The 17,263-nt window shown below is 35.8% G+C and overlaps 2 protein-coding genes across 2 annotated transcripts in view; both read right to left on the bottom strand.

The window, feature by feature from the left end:
- The window catches only part of LOC110412380 (indole-3-acetaldehyde oxidase-like), a 7,510-nt gene extending 358 nt beyond the window's left edge, over positions 1-7,152 (bottom strand). The window contains exons 1-6 of the mRNA XM_021422912.1: positions 6,913-7,152; positions 3,674-5,371; positions 2,709-2,962; positions 2,315-2,524; positions 1,872-2,090; positions 5-733 (exon numbers count right to left, since the gene is read on the bottom strand). Coding sequence (XP_021278587.1) covers positions 5-733; positions 1,872-2,090; positions 2,315-2,524; positions 2,709-2,962; positions 3,674-5,371; positions 6,913-7,069 — 3,267 coding nt within the window. The 5' untranslated portion in view covers positions 7,070-7,152. The remainder of the gene's footprint in view (positions 1-4; positions 734-1,871; positions 2,091-2,314; positions 2,525-2,708; positions 2,963-3,673; positions 5,372-6,912) is intronic.
- A 1,581-nt stretch (positions 7,153-8,733) lies between these two features.
- LOC110412161 (indole-3-acetaldehyde oxidase-like) lies at positions 8,734-16,967 on the bottom strand. The gene is made up of 10 exons (XM_021422634.1): positions 16,676-16,967; positions 13,265-14,962; positions 12,496-12,749; positions 12,155-12,364; positions 11,857-12,075; positions 10,626-11,591; positions 10,248-10,343; positions 10,008-10,106; positions 9,553-9,742; positions 8,734-9,084 (listed from the first exon to the last, which is right to left on the bottom strand). The coding sequence occupies exons 1-10, from the start codon at positions 16,827-16,829 to the stop codon at positions 8,864-8,866; spliced, it is 4,107 nt and encodes a 1,368-aa protein (XP_021278309.1). The 5' UTR covers positions 16,830-16,967; the 3' UTR covers positions 8,734-8,863.
- Positions 16,968-17,263: the final 296 nt, after the last annotated feature.

Here is a 17,263-nt window from a genome sequence, read left to right as displayed (position 1 = left end):
GAGCATATGCAGTCATCTGTTTTACTTTTGTCCAGAGACCCTGACCCAGCTCAATACCTCCAACTTCAACAACAATTGATCCATCTTTTAGGATGCTTACTTTCCCTGGTGTTGGTCTCACATTCACTTCATGCACAATAGGCACACGTGAAATTCCTCTTTTTCGCCATTTATTGCATCTGTTGAATTCTTTTATCATTTCACTCCTTTGATAAAAGTCTGAAGAAGTGGCCAACTTATCCCATATTGAAGGTAGAGTATACTCCAATGGTTCACCTGCAATACTCTTGTAAAAGAAGCCAAGGCTGTTGTATGTGTGGAGATTAATATTTCTGACAGAGTCCACTTCAATGGAAAGAGTGGAAGCTACATGTTCAATTATAGCTTCAACAATAAAAGATCCTTGAACCTCTCCAGGGGCCCTCATTGCAGATCTACTAGGAAGGTTTGTTTTGCATACCTTTATATCAAAATTTAAAGCACCCCAGTCATATCTTCTAACTGTCCCAAGAATAAGTGATGGCATGAGAATACTTGCATCTGCAAATGCCCCCGCATCAATTAATATATCTAGTTTTAGGGCTGTAATCTTCCCACTTGTTTTGAATCCTACGCTGTAAGTTATTTTCATCGGATGCCTTCCTCCTGCCATTATCATATCAGTCTTGCGATTGAGATACATCCTGACAGGACGCTGTAATTTGTAAGCAGCAACTGCACAGGCTGCAGCAACCTACATGGAGGAATATAATTAAATGATACATATAACAGACAAAAGATAGTAGCTTTTAAAGTTTAGAATCCAAAAAATTTAGAGGTCTGTTATGCGTTAACTGCTTAAGTTAGCATGTATATAGTTTGCAACCACATCTCCTGCACAGAGCATATCTTATTGTTTTACACGATATAAGTGAGTTCTCCATTTTCTTAATGAATGCTCATCGACCAGTTTGCATCTAGCACATGATCTAAACTATTATATGCTATGTAGAGGGCAACTTAAGTGAGTACTTCATCAGCATTACCTACATGCACCATGTTATCAAGCACTGACTGGTTTTGAGCAGTTTTAAATAGGTCAAATATCTCATTGCCAACTCTCAATATTTTCATCCTAAATCATCTTCATTAGCGTCTAATTCAAATTCTCCTGCCTGAGATTTGTATCTCAATTGTGTACCTTTTAGTTGTTCATGAATGATGAGCAGTTAGTACTCATGTATGAATGATGTTGTATGTCACCTCTGCATTTTCAAGAACCTAGTGGGACTCAAAAACTTTTCTCTGATGTAACACTTTGGGTGAAATCCAACAAAACAAGTCTGGACACTAAACTTTTAAAACTTGTTCCTTTCAGTGCTATGCCTGATCTTAATGGTAAAAGTTGGCATAATGAAAGTAGCAATCTAGTTTATAAATAGATAGGTAATTTAGTATGATTAACAGGCCTGAGGATTCAAGTTGCTCAAAAGTAGAGCAGATCATTTTTTAGAAAATCTATTAACCTTAAACATATTTTATCAGCTGTTAAGCTAGTTTCATGTGCTGTACCATATCCAAAGTACTTCTTCAAATAATTATATATGCCAATGCCAATCAAATCAACCAAGTTATACAATTCAGAAGCTTTCCTCTGGACAAAGTTTCATTAAATCAAACACGTATGGCTTCAATCAAACTCTTTCTTCTTAGTAATTACATTAGTTTCACCAATTCAATGCTTAGTTTTACAGTCTTCAAATATTCAATTTGATGCAGGAAAATAGGCCTACCTTTCTACAAAGAGAAATGTTTTCCTTTTTCTAAAAAAAAAAAAGAGAAAAGAAAGAAGGAAAAAAGAGGAACAATATATTATAAAGAATGATACTCACAGGAATTGCTTTTATGGCCTTTCCACCAAAACCTCCTCCAACCCTTCTTGTAATCACACGAATGTTATTTGCAGGAAGAGCAAGACATTGAGCTATTGTGTCTTGTGCAAACTCAGGGCATTGATTAGAACTGTACACCGTCATGCAGTTGTCTTCATCTGGCACAGCAAGAGCAGTTTGTGTCTCCATATAGAAATAGTATTGTGACCCAAGTTTGATCTAGATGAAACAATTCAAAAACAAACATTAGCAAATTTTCCATGAGAAAAGTTATTGAGTGGCTCCACAAAGTGATTAGTCTGTTGGATTTATAGCATTATTAAATTTCAAAAAGAATTCACAATATGGATTGTGTTGTAGCCCTAGCAGGTGATGTCAAACAGAACAAGAACAGGGATGCTGGGGCAGAGGAAGCAGGAGCAGCAACAAAGTATGGAAGTTACCTCAGCACCGAGAATTTGGTGATCGGATTCTGCCATTCCTTTTGAAAAATCACCAACCTGTTCAGGGTTGAGGAAAGGAGGGACCTCAAAAAAGCTATGCCTCTCAACAGCCTCTTCTACAGATAATATTGGTGGTTCTAGATTCTCCTTGTCATAATCAATCACTGCAAGGTTTGCTGCCAAGTCTGCATGTCTTTGTGTATCTGCAACCTGAAATAGTCATTTCAACGATCAAGTTGTTAAAGTCAAAATGCCATTCTGTTAATAAAATTAAGCATCAGAAGCCTACAGAGGAAACATATTTACCATTGTATTACATCAATATTAATGACAATTATAACAAACAAAAGAAAGGCCAGAAAGCTAATCAACAATAATGAAATTATTAAATTACCACAACGGCAATCCTCTCTCCTGCACACTGAGTATGCTCATCTGCGTATAGAGGTTCTAGACCAAATATGGTCGTACAACCTACATTCTTCCCTGGAATGTCTTTGACAGAAATTAGTGCAGTGACTCCAACCAGTGATGATCCAGACTTAAATTTTATGCTTTTCACCCGTGCTAGAGGCTCTGTACTATAAATAAATGCTCCGTATAGGCAATTGCTTGGAGCTGGAATGTCATCCACGAAAACAGCCTCACCTACATGGTTAGCTGTATAAGCCACAAACGCAGTTTGATTGTATAGAGCAATCAATAGTAAATAAGTGAAAATCTACAGTTGAAGGCCAAAGAAAGCATCCTCTCAAAATGAAAACAAGTGCTACAAATTCAAACTATTTTGAACCAATTCAGAAGAAACAAGTTACTTTTAAACCACCGATATGTTCATATTTAATGTTTTAAATCACTAGGTATTATCCCAACTAATCTTTATGAATTTGAAGTTCGTGCTTGCAAAGTAGCAATAGTTTTTATGCACAAGCACGTGCATTTGGAGAAACACATAAGCATATACACACATTCACTTGCATCTATGGAAACAAGCAAACATATACACAGAAAGAGATGATATTATCAGCACCTCTTCATGTTCAAACCAATTAATTTTGGAGGGAATGGTTAATGAATATCTATGAGCACTGTTTTAAGAGTTAAGGAGTTACTTGTAAAGATGTTTTGTATTTAAAGAATTTCCTGTGAATTTGAGGAGGATGGCACGTTAAATGAAAAAAATATTTTTTAAAATAACACCCTAACTGGTAGCCATACGCACATGTTAACCAAACCTAATTATGCATCTATGCAGTTATGAATTAAACAGCAAAAAAGCATAAAAAAACTAAAATATAAAATTTTAACAGTGAACTAGTGGTTGTAAGACAATGGAACAACGATTAAGATACGACATACCAGATGCTTGAATGACAGCTCCAGCTTTTGTAATTGGCTGTCCTACTGGATGGTACTCTTTACTTGACTGAATGACCTGCTTTGACGATGACAACAATGTTGGGAATTTGATTCCATTGAACTTATCATAGTTCTCTGAATAGGAATCCCCATTCAACACAGCAATACTATATCCATTGCGCCAACCACCCGGAATTTCAGCAGGGGTGTGAACTAAGGAGCTTAGGAACTCGTAAAGAAAGCCAACAGCCAAACTTGTCCTGTAAGCTGGGCTAGAGATGCCATCTTCAGGTGTTACAGTAGTTTCAAGTAATTTAATAGCCTCATAGAGAACATCAACATTTAGCAACTTTCCAGTTAGAAAGTCCTCAACCTTCCTTGCTCTAATGGGATGTTTGGTCCCATAAGCACCAAAAGCCAATTGACAGTCATTTAGCTTAACTCCAGTTGAATTTCTACAAAAGGAAACCTCGGCCAAGAAAGCAGCATTCAAATAGGGCAGTGCATTTCCAAGAGGACGTGGTGCAGCACGATAAGTTTCAAATAGCAACTTAGTATCAGTTTCAGAAGAAATATCCCTTCTTGACTCCCAGCAAGGAATCTTAATGCTTAGAAGAATGGCTTTGGAATCTAAGGGAGGCCTTGCGAAGAACTCCTCCAGTGTAAGCTTTTCAAGTTTCTGACCTGTCGTTATATTCATTATTGTACCCACAGGAAGTAGTATGGTAGCAATATCTGATGGAAAATGTTTCCTCTGGGCCATTATCAAATTCCCTCCAACACTACCTGAATTCCTTACGAAACCCGATGCTATCTTCTCCATATGGTCAGCAATTTTCTTGAACACTGTTTTACTTTCTAGGTGATAATCGCCTAGATTTTCTTCCTTCAGAGCTTCGATAGCTTTAGAAATTGTCACAGCTGCACCAATTTCAATCCCTGTCTGGTCTTTCCTAATGATTGAGAGCTCAGGAATATATTTTAAATCAATATATTTTTTGTAGAGTTCTAGTTCCTTGTAATACCCCACTCCTGTGTTACCAACGATAATCTTCACGGAGTTTCCATTGTTGGCCTCATTCTCTTGCAATAAGCTTTGAAGTTGCTCAAGACTAGCAGGACTATACCAACAATAGTCTTTTGAAGCCAGACAGACACCTGCCTTGATTTCCTTCTTGAGAAACTCAGGAAACTTAGAACTTGCATTGTTATGATTGTATGAAGACAACCTACTCAGCTTTACTTCATCACTTTCTCCTTTTTTCCAAAAGGAGTTAAAACCCAAGTCCTCCATATCAACATCAGAAGCAAAACTTTTACAAGCATCAGCAATAGGGCGGTAACCGGTACAGCGACAAAGGTTTCCAGCAATGGCCTTTTCTGCTTCAGTAACTGTCAGCTTGCAGAACCCAGGACGGGGTTCTGGCCTATTGGTTTTATCAGCATTGACAAGAGCTGAAAAGAGAGAAACACACATTCCTGGAGTACAAAAGCCACATTGAGAAGCATGGAAACCAGCGAATCTTTCTTGAATAGGGTGGAAACCATCCTTGCTATTTCCGATTCCCTCGGCTGTTGTGATTGAACATCCACTTAAACTGCAAAGTAGCGTGAGGCATGAACTCACAGTAGAATCATGAACCTGGTCGAGCGCGGGGTCATACTTGGACAGTAGGACAATGCAGGCGCCACAGCCTCCTGTTAAACAGGACAACAACATTCAGAATTGATTCCTTAAAGATAAATCATGCTATTTCGTTTGGAAAACGAATGCAATTCCATCAAACAAACTTATTAACTTGTTTCATATCAGGCGTTTGTCCTCTATGGTCCCAAATAAAAACACTGAAACAGTAGTCCCATAGATTTGAAACATCAATTACTTTCATTTCCTCTGCTTCAGAACAAAACAAATAAATATTTCATTACACATACAGCAACATAAGACATTGCAAAACTGGCTTCTGCTCTATGCTGCTAGAACTTAAACCTTCAGGAAGGAAAGGTTAATCAGTATCTTAAGTAGTGAATTTACATAACAATCAAATCCTGATGATTATATCTTTAACAAGATTTAAGGACAGAATTTAAGCAAATGGATTGGAAACAGCAAAGGCAAACATTTTCATAACCACTCAAATTTTCACTTGAACTGTACCATTTCAAATTTTAGGTAAAATGATGGATAATGATAAAAACATGGTAAAACGGAATTTAGGAAAATTATTTGAATTGAGCATATTCCAGAGTCAGTACTAAGAAGGTCAACTCTTGGCTCTATATGGAAACATTATAGCAGTCAAACTTTCAATTATAAAAATTATTTAAAGCAGTCAAGCTTTTGATTTTCAAGGAAACCATCCCCAGTCTCCTGTGCAGATAATACTAGCCAAAATTGAAACCGGTTATTGACATTTACATTAAAAATTGTCATGCAAACAAAAACATGCCACAGAAGCCTGAAAAATTCATCAATCAAACTTAAAACTGAACAGCAATAAGCTAAAATTCATGAGAGAAATATGTATATATATATATATATATAGATATATATATAAATTCTACTTCAGAAGAAACCAGCAACTAACCAAAGGAAAATTGATTTACATTAGGACCATCATAACAGATGAGAAGCAATCAAAGATAAAAAATTGGACAAGTTTACTCAGGTTAGGTTGGACAATTTTGAGTTCTAGTCCTTTCAGATACCGTAGTTTGACTTTTGAGTTTCAATCTAAGCTGGGTTGGTTTGGGCCAGTTGTACAGAATTTTTTGTATTGGCCATCTTTGGCGCCATTTACATTGCAAGCATACAATTATTTTTTCATGTTAGCTTCGGATATGGGTTCGGGTCAAGATCATTTTGAGTTATGATTATGGTCGTTAACTTTGTCTTCTACTTTCGATCCTTCGTACAGTTGGGTACGCATGCAATAATTTTTCATAACATAATTTGACAGCTTAACATCCATCCAGGTTAAAGAAGATAGTCCATCAACCCAGCAAAAAGAAGTCATGTAACATGAAAAACTCAAGCATATTCCTTGTTCATTATGGTTCAGGACATCAAACAACCCACCATCGGAGTCTGTACCCGATTATTTGATTCATTGGTTAACGTATAAAGAAAATGAGTTTCGAATCTCTTCTCCAAATTAAAAAAAAAAAAAACCCAACATCGGCATTTAACACCATAAAACTCTAACAGAGAAACTGAAAAATGAGAGAAAGAAACAGACCTTCACCACAGCCGAGCTTCACACTCTTGAAAGGAGTCTGATAACGCAAGAACTCAAGCAAAGTAGTAGAAGGGTCTACATCTGAAAGCTCAAACCTCTGTCCATTAACAGCAAAAACCAGGCTCTGCTTTCTTGTTTCCGCAGCCACCTCCCCCATGACTCAAAAAAATGATGTCAGAAAACAAAAGGACGTTCCAAACTTTCACGTATTGATATTATTATAACCAAGTCCAACCACTGGTATAGTGAGGGCTTTCGTTGCTTTCGCTGTTCCTTGCATTAACATATAACAAAAGATTAGGGGGACGCCAAGTCAATCACAAATTTGAAGCAGACACAAGGCACCCAAGTAGAAAAGAAATATGCCTTCGTTTTGTTTATTATATTTTATTGCGCATATCACTCATACATCAACATGGATGATGTGCTGATCTTTGGCATTTTAGAGTATTTTTAAGTTGAAAGGACCAATGGAATGACGTCTCTGACGCCGACACCATAAGAAAATGAACAAATCCTTATTGCAAAAAATTACGTTATCTTGTCGGTATCTCTTAATTTGTTTTCATTGTTTAATAAACTCAAGATATAATTGATTTTTTAATGATCAAAACATATAAAAAGTTATTTTAAATTTAATATTTTTATTTAAATTCATAACTTTTTCCTATTTTTATTTTAAAATTACTTTAATTTAAGTTTTATTTATTAAAATTCGAATTCAAAACCACTTATAAATATGTTAAAACTTTTACCATCACATCCAAAACCTGTCACATTATTATTTGGTGTTACATCATTATCACGTCAATGTTAACATTAATATCATATAAAAAAATTAAATTAAAATAATTTTAAAATAAAATATTAAAATATTTTGATATTTTTTAACAGATGTAGCTTTCTTTTTACCTAAACTATATTGATTTTAAGTTACATGGCTACTACTTGACATTTTATCAGAATATAGTACCCATAGCCTTGGATGAAATCAGAGCATTCATTTCTACTTAATTCAAGAATTAAGATGATTAGTTAGTACACATTCTTATATAAAAGGCTCTATTTAAATATTTATTAAATTAAAAAATAAAAGATATTATAAATTATGTTTAAGTAAAATATACACGTAATTGGACCCGTTGGGTTTTCTATTTAGAGACGAATTCCATTTACGAACCATAAAGCCCTGGAGTTCAGAGTGTGGCATGCATTTTTTTTTTCTTTTAAATGAGGAATTTATACCATTTGCCTTTAAAAGCAGAGGTGGGCTAGCACCAATATGACTATTCTAGAGAACTCCTGCGCCAGCGGCGTGGTTTGTTTGTTTGTTTTTTTTTCAATTTTGTATTGCCATGATTACTATTTTGTTTTATTAAAAAGATAAGAAAACGCCAAAATTTTATTGGTTCACAAAGAAATTAAATTTTTATTTTAAAATAATAATAATAATAATAGATATTCTAAAGATATAGGCCCAAGAGCAAATGCACCTATAACAATAACTTTGATTTAAGTGCGTGTCACGTGTAGATCGAAAATTAAAAATAAATCATTATGCGGTTAATTATATATGAAAAACATATATATATATATATATATAACGCTAACATTATTTGGTTGATCTTTATTTTATCATGTGTGTGTTTATTTTAGTGTATGACAAAAGCTAACTCTATTTGTTTTAATTAAAGTTAAAGATTAAGTTTAATAAAGATATTTACGGCTTATATAAAAAATCCTAACCCACAATAAAAAAAAATAAAACAAAAGGAGACACATTCAAGGGAATCAAGTGTACATAATGATTGCTTTCGCTCTTTTTGGCTCTAAATCCATCAGCCAGTACTTGGAGTTTCACGTGTTCTTCAGCTTTTAACTTGTTTTTATCGTTATGGCTTTAAACGTAAAAGACGACAAACAAAACACAAGCCAGCCAGCGGAATTTCCTTTACTTTTTGCCCATTGTCCACTGCAAGAACGTCTGGATGCTATCGAGCCCACACAGCTCTTTCACAGCAGGCATGGTGGCAGGTACTTCCAGCTGGAATGTAGACTCTGACCAATCGTTTTGGCCAGTCCATGAAACAAGTTGCTTCCTGGCTTCTCTTATAGCTGCCCTTGTAGCACAGTGAACTGAAACTGCTAGAGTCAATGGCGGCTCACCAGAAGCTGCAAAAGAAACAGATAACTTATAGTTGCTGTTAAGCAAGGACTGACCCAAAAAATTACTAGAAGAAAATGCTTTTTAATTTCTTAATTTTAATTTGTTTTTTCTATTTTAATGATTGATGTATTCCTTAAAGATAATCACAATAGAGTTCTATTACTATTGACAATATAATTGCAATTAGCCACTTGGACTTAGTTTAGGGGTGGAATTGAGGTGGAGATCGATCTTATGTTCAAGTCATAGTACTGCTCATCCTTGCATATATATATAAGGTGTGTATATATGATACATCTAATTAAAGAACTCAAAGTCAATCAAATATCTTGACAAAATCTAGAATTACGTTATTAAGAAACAACTAATTAGTACTATATCAAATACAATTTGGTGGGAGTGGCTGTAAGTTGGATGTTTACCAATTTTATGAAGAAAGTGACCTGCAAATTTCATTGAAAATTTAAACTTGCCTTTGGAAGAAAGAACACGATTTTGATGATGTCCACTGTTGAGGATTTCCACATTAAATTGTTTGGGAATGGTGTCCACTGTGGGGATCTTGTAAGTCCAGGTGCCATTTGCAATCACTAATCCATCTGAGTTTGTGGGGTATTCTTCAAGCATAAAGAACCCAAGTCCTTGAACATAAGCTCCTTCAATCTGCAAAACATAATTGTATGAGTCTTGAGTCACATACACCCTATAGACCAATGAACCAACTAGAACAAATGAAAATAGGGGTCCGATATCCTAACTCCCTGCATATATCTATATAAAGAAAATCGTGTTTTAGCAATATGTGTGAAAGTGGACCAAGGGACAATAGGAACTTAAGCAATGCCTGACTTGGGGATAAAAGTAAATAAGCCAAGGTTAAAGAGCAAATTTTTTAAATTGAAATGGAAAGAAATTTATTCAGGCTAACCTGTCCTAAATCCACAGCTGGATTTAAGCTTTGGCCACAGTCATATATAATATCTGTCCGCAAAGTGGTAGTCTCCCCAGTTAGAAGGTTTATTTCCACCTGCAATGCCAAAATAGTAGCATGATTTGTTCTATATTTGCATGTTCAATAGGACAAATTCTAATGTGGTTCAATAAAGACAGGTAGTTTTAAGATAAACAACAAATGAAAGCAATAGAGGGGCAATAGATAAGTACTTGCCTCACTGACTGCAGCACCATAGTTTAGGTATGCTGCGGAAGAAATGCCAGGTATAAATAATGAACTTGCTGATAAGTTCACAGAACTGAGATATGCCTGCATTAATAGAACATGTGAACTTGCAGTAGATGCAAAAAGTGAAAATGCAATGAGAATATATGTGATCAAGAATTTGACTAGAAACAAATATATCCTTTCCCTATTTCTCTATTTGGTGTGGTGAAAAGTAAATGCAAAACTTTGCTCATTTTGAAAGTGAGAGCGAGAAGAAAAATGTCCTGAAATTGTTATTCACATGAAGGTAACTTTCTTAAGTCATCCAGTGACCAAAGAGGTAAAATAATAAAGTCAGAATATTTCTGAAGTTCAGATATATACCTGCAGAATCAATGTCTCCCATTCAATAGATCTCATTTGTTCCAGCAACCTTTCCTTCAGAGCAGTAAGTCTCTCAACCAAGACATTGCAGCAAAGTCTAACTGCTTCACAGCTTGACTCAGATGTGGTGCTGCCTGCAGTCATACCCCCTTGGATTAAACTCAAGGTATCAGCTTGTATGACTCTTACTTTCTCCAAAAGTTCTTCTGTTCCACCACATTGGACCAAACTGAGAGCATATGCAGTCATCTGTTTTACTTTTGTCCAGAGACCCTGACCCAGCTCAACTCCTCCAACTTCAACAACAATAGAACCATCTTTTAGAATGCTTACCTTCCCAGGGGTTGGTCTCACAAGCACTTCATGCACAGTAGGCACGCGTGAAATTCCTCTTTTTCTCCATTTATTAGACCTATTAAATTCTTTTATCATTTCAGTCCTATGGTAAAAGCTTGAAGAAGAGGCCAACTTATCCCATATTGAAGGTAGAGTATATTCCAAAAGTTCCTCTGCATTGCTCTTGTAAAATAAGTCAAGGCTGTTGTATGTGTGGAGATTAATATTTCTGACAGAATCCACTTCAATGGAAAGGGTGGATGCTACATGTTCAATTATAGCCTCAGTAATAAATGATGCCTGTACTTCCCCGGGGGCTCTCATTGCTGATCTACTTGGAAGGTTCGTTTTGCATACTTTTATATCAAAAGACAAAGCACCCCAGTCATACTTTCTAAGTGTTCCAAGCATATGTTGAGGCATAATTACACTGACATCTGAGTATATCCCTGCGTCTATTAGTATATCAAGTTTTAGGGCCGTAATCTTCCCATTACTTTTGAACCCTACAGTGTAAGTTATTTTCATCGGATGCCTGCCTCCTGCCATTATCATATCAGTCTTGCGATTGAGATATATCCTCACTGGACGCTTTAATTTGTAAGCAGCAAGTGCGCATGCTGTGGCAACCTAAATTAAAAGGGAAATAAGTAATTGATACAAGGAGACAGAACACAGAGTAAAATTACCACATATATAAAACAACTGCCCTAAAAAATGTCCTGAAAGGTGTCTTCATATATTAGTTGCTTTAATTCCATATTCATTTCCACTGATTCTGGTATTCAATTTCATGCAGGAAACTAGGAATGCCTTCCTACAAAAGGGAAGCATTCTTTTTTTTTTTTTTCTTTTTCATGGAATGAATACACTGCAGAATATTTACAAGACTCACAGGTATTGATTTTATGGCCTTGCCACCAAAGCCTCCTCCAACTCTTCTCGTAATCACACGAACATTATGTGCAGGAAGACCAAGGCATTTAGCTATTGTATCATGTGCGAACTCAGGGCATTGATTAGAACTGTACACTATAATACAGTTGTCTTCATCTGGCACAGCAAGAGCAGTTTGTGTCTCCATGTAGAAATAGTATTGTGACCCAAGTTTGAGCTAGATGTAAGAATTTAGAAGATACATTAGCAATCCATGATGAAATGTAGCAAATGGCTCAACCAAGTATGGAAATTACCTCAGCAGAGAGAATTTGGTGATCAGCTTCAGCCATTCCTTTTGAGAAATCACCAACCTGTTCGGGACAAAGGAAAGGAGGAACCTCAAAGAAGCTACACCTCGCAACAGCCTCTTCTACTGATAATATTGGTGGTTCTAGATTCTCTTTGTCATAATCAACAACTGCAAGGCTTGCTGCCAAGTCTGCTTGTTTCTGTGTATCTGCAACCTGAAAGGGTCATTTCAAAGATCAAGTTCTTAAAATTCTAGTAGACACTTTTTTTAGCATTGTACTATGTCAATATTAATGACAATTACAGCAAACACAAGAAAGGGCAGACAATGAAACCATAGAATTACCACAAAGGCAATGCGATCTCCAGCACACTGAGTAACCTCATCTGCATATAAAGGTTCGTCACCCAATATGCTCGTGAAACCTACATTTTCCCCAGGGATGTCTTTGACAGAAATAAGTGCGGTGACTCCATCACGTGACAGTCCAGCCTTAAAGCTTATGCCCTTTACCCGTGCCAGAGGCTCTGTGCTATAAATGAATGCTCCATGGAGACAATTACTTGGAGATGGTATGTCATCCACGTAAACAGCCTCACCTACATAGTCGGTTAAATGAGCACTGATTCCATAGAGCATAAAGCAATAAAGAACGAACATTTACTAATGACAGTCAAATAGAGGGTGACAACTGTTTTTCCGTTTATGGTGGTACCGTTTAGAAGTTTAAGGGGAGCAAATAATCTTAAGTCATAACCACATGATGCACTCATGTTTAAAACACTTAATGGAAATGGTCTCATCTCAAATAATCTAGTAGGCTCTTGCTAAGGAGTGCACTAATCGCACTTGTTAGGGCTTTTATTTCCAAAGAACTTGCAGTAAATTTGTTTGTAAACCTGTCCATCTAGACATGTATTAATGCTGCACAAGCACTAGCACCATTCTAGGGTGCACAGATATGAACAGAAAGAAATTATCTTAGCAACAACTCTTTGTGTTTATTGATTCATAAAACTATCAGATAAGCATCAATAACTAAACTTCAAAAATTTGTTAGTTTGACATACGATGGTGAGTGAAGCAATATAATAATACATAAGATATGACAAACCAGAAGCTTGAATGGCAGCTCCAGTTTTTGGAATTGGTTCTCCAACTGGATGATACTCTTTACTTGAATGAATCACTTGCCTTCCTGATGATAACAATGTTGGTAGTTTGATTTCTCCAAGCTGATCATTATTCTGTTTTATTTTGGAATCCATGAACCACTCGGGGCTATTGTATCCATCGAGCCAACAACTGGAAATTTTTGCAGGGGTGTCAACCAACGGGCTTAGGAACTCGAAAAGGAAGCCAACAGCCAAGCTTGACCTGTAAGCAGGATTCAAGGTCCCATCTTCAGGTATTATAGTAGTTTCAAGTAATTTAATAGCCTCATACAGAACACTGACAGTTAGCAATTTGCCAGTTAAGAACTCCTCAATCTTTCTTGCTCTAATTGAGTGTTTGGTCCCAAAAGCACCAAAAGCCAGCTGGCAGTTATTTAGTGTAACTCCAGTAGAGTTACTACAAAGAGAAACCTCAGCCAAGAAAGCAGCATTTAAATAGGGCAGTGCATTTCCCAGAGGACGTGGTGCAGCTCGATAAGTTTCAAATACCAACTTAGTATCAGTTGCAGAAGAAATATCCTTAGTAGACTCCCTGCAAGGGAGTCTAATACTTAAAAGAACACTTTTGGAATGCAAAGGAGGCATTTCCAGGAACTCCTCTAGTGAAAGCTGTTCCACTTTCTGACCAGTCATTATATTCACCCATGTACCCACAGAAAGTAGTATTGTAGCAAGATCTGATGGAAATTGTTTCCTCTGGGCCATTACCAAATTCCCTCCTACGCTACCTGAATTCCTTATGAAAGCTGAAGCAATCTTTTCCATATGATCAGCAATTTTTTTGAACACGATTTTACCTTGGTGAAATTCATATTCATTTTCTTCCGTTAGTGCTTTGATAGCTTTAGAAATCGTCACTGCTGCTCCAATTTCAATCCCAATCTGGTCTTTCCTGATGATCAATAGCTCAGGAATATATTTTAAATCGATGTATCTTTCATAGCCTAATAATTCCTTATAATAACCCGTTCCTGTGTTACCAATAACAATCTTGATTGAAGTTCCATCATTGTCCTCATTCATTTGCAATAAGCTTTGAAGCTGCTCAAGACTAACAGGACTATACCAACGGTATCCTTCTGAAACCAGAGTGGCACCTGCCTTGAGTTCCTTCTTGAGAAATTCAGGAAACTTAGAACTTGCATTAGTATGATTGTATGAAGGTAACCTCCTCAGCTTTACTTCGTCACTCTCTCCTTTTTTCCAAAAGGAGTTAAAACCCAAGTCCTCCATATCAACATCAGCAGCAAAACTTTTACAAGCATCAGCAATAGGTCGGTAACCGGTACAGCGACAAAGGTTTCCTGAAATGGCCTTTTCTGCTTCAGCAACTGTCAGCTTGGAGAATCCATGGCGGGGTTCTGGCCTATTGGTCTTATCAGCACTGACAAGAGCTGAAAAGAGAGAAACACACATTCCCGGGGTACAAAAGCCACATTGAGAAGCATGGAAACCAGCAAGCCTTTCTTGAATAGCGTGGAAACCATCCTTGCTATTTCCAACTCCCTCAACTGTTGTGATTGAACATCCATTAACACTGCAAAGAAGTGTGAGGCACGAACTCACAGTAAAATCCTCAACCTGGTCTAGCACTGGATCGTACTTGGACAGCAGGACAACGCAGGCGCCACAGCCTCCTGTTAAACAGGAAAACAATAATTTAACATCATTCCTTTTGGTCGCAGAGGACAAATAGAGAAGTCGTACAATTTGAGAAATTCGTCAATGAAGGCAAGGTAAGATTGTTTTGCTACATTACTGCAGGCCTTGCTTCTCTAAGTTCCCTTACAAACTTCAGTTACTTTGATTTAATCTGCTTTGTACCAAAACAACAAATATTTGAGTAGATTAAATTTGTAAGAAGCTACAATTAAGATATGCAAATAACTTAATACATTCACCTCAACGTTAATCTACAGTTAAATTAAAGATAAGTTTCACATTTTTTAATATGTGATTGAATTATAATATAAGTTAATTAAAATTTAATTTGCTAGTAATAAAAGATGATCATAAAATTAAGAAATCTCACAACTAACTGAATCACATAATTTTGCAATTAAAGAAAATTTTGAGTTAAAAGAGTAGAGAAAAAAATTAAAATAAATAAATATATAAATAATTGATTAACAAAGAGTATGTTTGTCTTTTAAATCAATTATACTTAACTTGGTAATTAATGTCATTACTTTTCAAGGAATGAGTGTATTTTTTGCCAAACTTCAAGGTTTTTTTTTAATAATAATTTTTAAATATATTTAAAATAAATAAAATAATATTATTTTATTTTATATCTTTTAATTCATTAGTCGGTGTAAGATCTACTTACCTGAAAAACAAAGTTGGAATATTTTTTTAATTAAAAAATAATATTATTATTTTAATTATTAAAATAATAATTAAATAAACTAGACAAAATTGGCTTTAAAACTGAGAAGCTTGATCTTACTGGCCACCTCCTATCACAGATCATGACAACACTTAGGCCAAAATCTTACCAATGGAGAGAATAATTTGATAGTTGAAAGGGATGTGGCCATAACTTCCGGCCTCTCGACTCCTACATCCGTTTCAACACACACTTTCAATTGTTGATAATATTGATTCTCAAAATCAAATTCAGCATATTCCAGATTCAACAACAAGCCACACCCCTTAATAATTTAAATATATGTAATCGGTAATTAGATCAGATTAAAAAAGTATTAAGCCGTTGACATTTTTAATTTTAAATACTTTACATGATTATCAAGTTTTACGATTTTAAAATGACATATTCAATACAATAAGGGTATATTGAGATATTAATGCTCCTATTTGGTTATTTTCTGATTGTACAACATATATTATTAGATTTATTAGTAAAGCATTATTTGCATTGTCAACCCTTTTTATATTTATTGTATTATACTGGACTCAGTAGACTGAATTTTTGTAAAGAAAAATGGTTAATATTAAAAAGAAACCCATGATTCATGCATCATTGGCACACAAAACAAAAAAAAAAAGTGTCAGAAGTGTGAAAAATTAGTAGATCAAATCCAATCTCATATCAAAGTCAAAAAATGAAGAACCATGACAAAAAAGTAAAAGTTATAGAGTTAGACGAAGAGAAAATCCATGGAAGGAGAAAGTAATCTACCCTTACAACCAGCATGACATGCAACCATATTTAATTGTAGATGAAGTAACCCTTTCATAGAATCATCAACATCCAAGGCGATTACCCCTTCAAGTTGAAACTCAACACATTTTTTTATTGATTTTTAGTCCAGAAACCTTGGCATATATAAAACCACATGAAACTCAATACACATAACGGAAAACAGAGGGAGAAAAGAGAGAGATACCTTCGCCGCAGCTGAGCTTCACACTTTTGAAAGGAGTCTGATAACGGAGGAATTCAATCAAAGTAGTACAAGGGTCGACGTTGGAGAGTTCAAACCTCTGCCCATTAACAGCAAAAACCAGGCTATCTTTTCTTGTTTCTGTCACCTCCCCCATTTGTCAGATGTTGTTCAAGCTGAAACTAGGCAAACTCTACTACTTATACCAAACGAACAAGGCAAATGACAAATACGAACAGCTCTTTCTCTCACCAATGATGTCACATTCACTAACAAAAGGATTTTCGGATTCTAATATTTCTTCCCTATTATAATTATATACGCATTTGAACCTGGTGTTTTCTTTCTACATCGATCCTTGTGCTGGCTTCAACGGCATAGCCAAAGATTCAGACGGGGAGGCAAAGTCAAGCACAAAATTTGGAGAGAAATGACCAAAGCAACATTTGTATATAATGCTTGACTCCTCCTTCCTTTTCTTAAATAGATAGCAACCTTCGACACTGGAACGACAGTCGGGAGTTTTTAACGAGGACCAATTGGAAAAAAGGCCCTTTAACTCTCTACAAATTATCTTTGATTCTCAAGACT

Source organism: Theobroma umbraticum, unplaced genomic scaffold (genome assembly GCF_002168275.2).
Source record: "Theobroma umbraticum cultivar Fairchild unplaced genomic scaffold, ASM216827v3 scaffold_95.0, whole genome shotgun sequence".
NCBI classification, from domain to species: domain Eukaryota; kingdom Viridiplantae; phylum Streptophyta; class Magnoliopsida; order Malvales; family Malvaceae; genus Theobroma; species Theobroma umbraticum.
Note: the sequence above shows the minus strand (reverse complement) of the source record. Positions and strands in the feature narration are given on the sequence as shown.

Excerpts from the sequence above, each read along its gene's own strand:
- LOC110412161 (XM_021422634.1), bottom strand. The coding sequence starts at position 16,829 with ATGGGGGAGGTGACAGAAACAAGAAAAGATAGCCTGGTTTTTGCTGTT. Across the intron at positions 14,963-16,675 it reads GAAGCTCAGCTGCGGCGAAG|GAGGCTGTGGCGCCTGCGTT; the intron begins GTATCTCTCTCT and ends CCTGTTTAACAG. Across the intron at positions 9,743-10,007 it reads CAGCTGTGGATTTAGGACAG|ATTGAAGGAGCTTATGTTCA; the intron begins GTTAGCCTGAAT and ends TATGTTTTGCAG.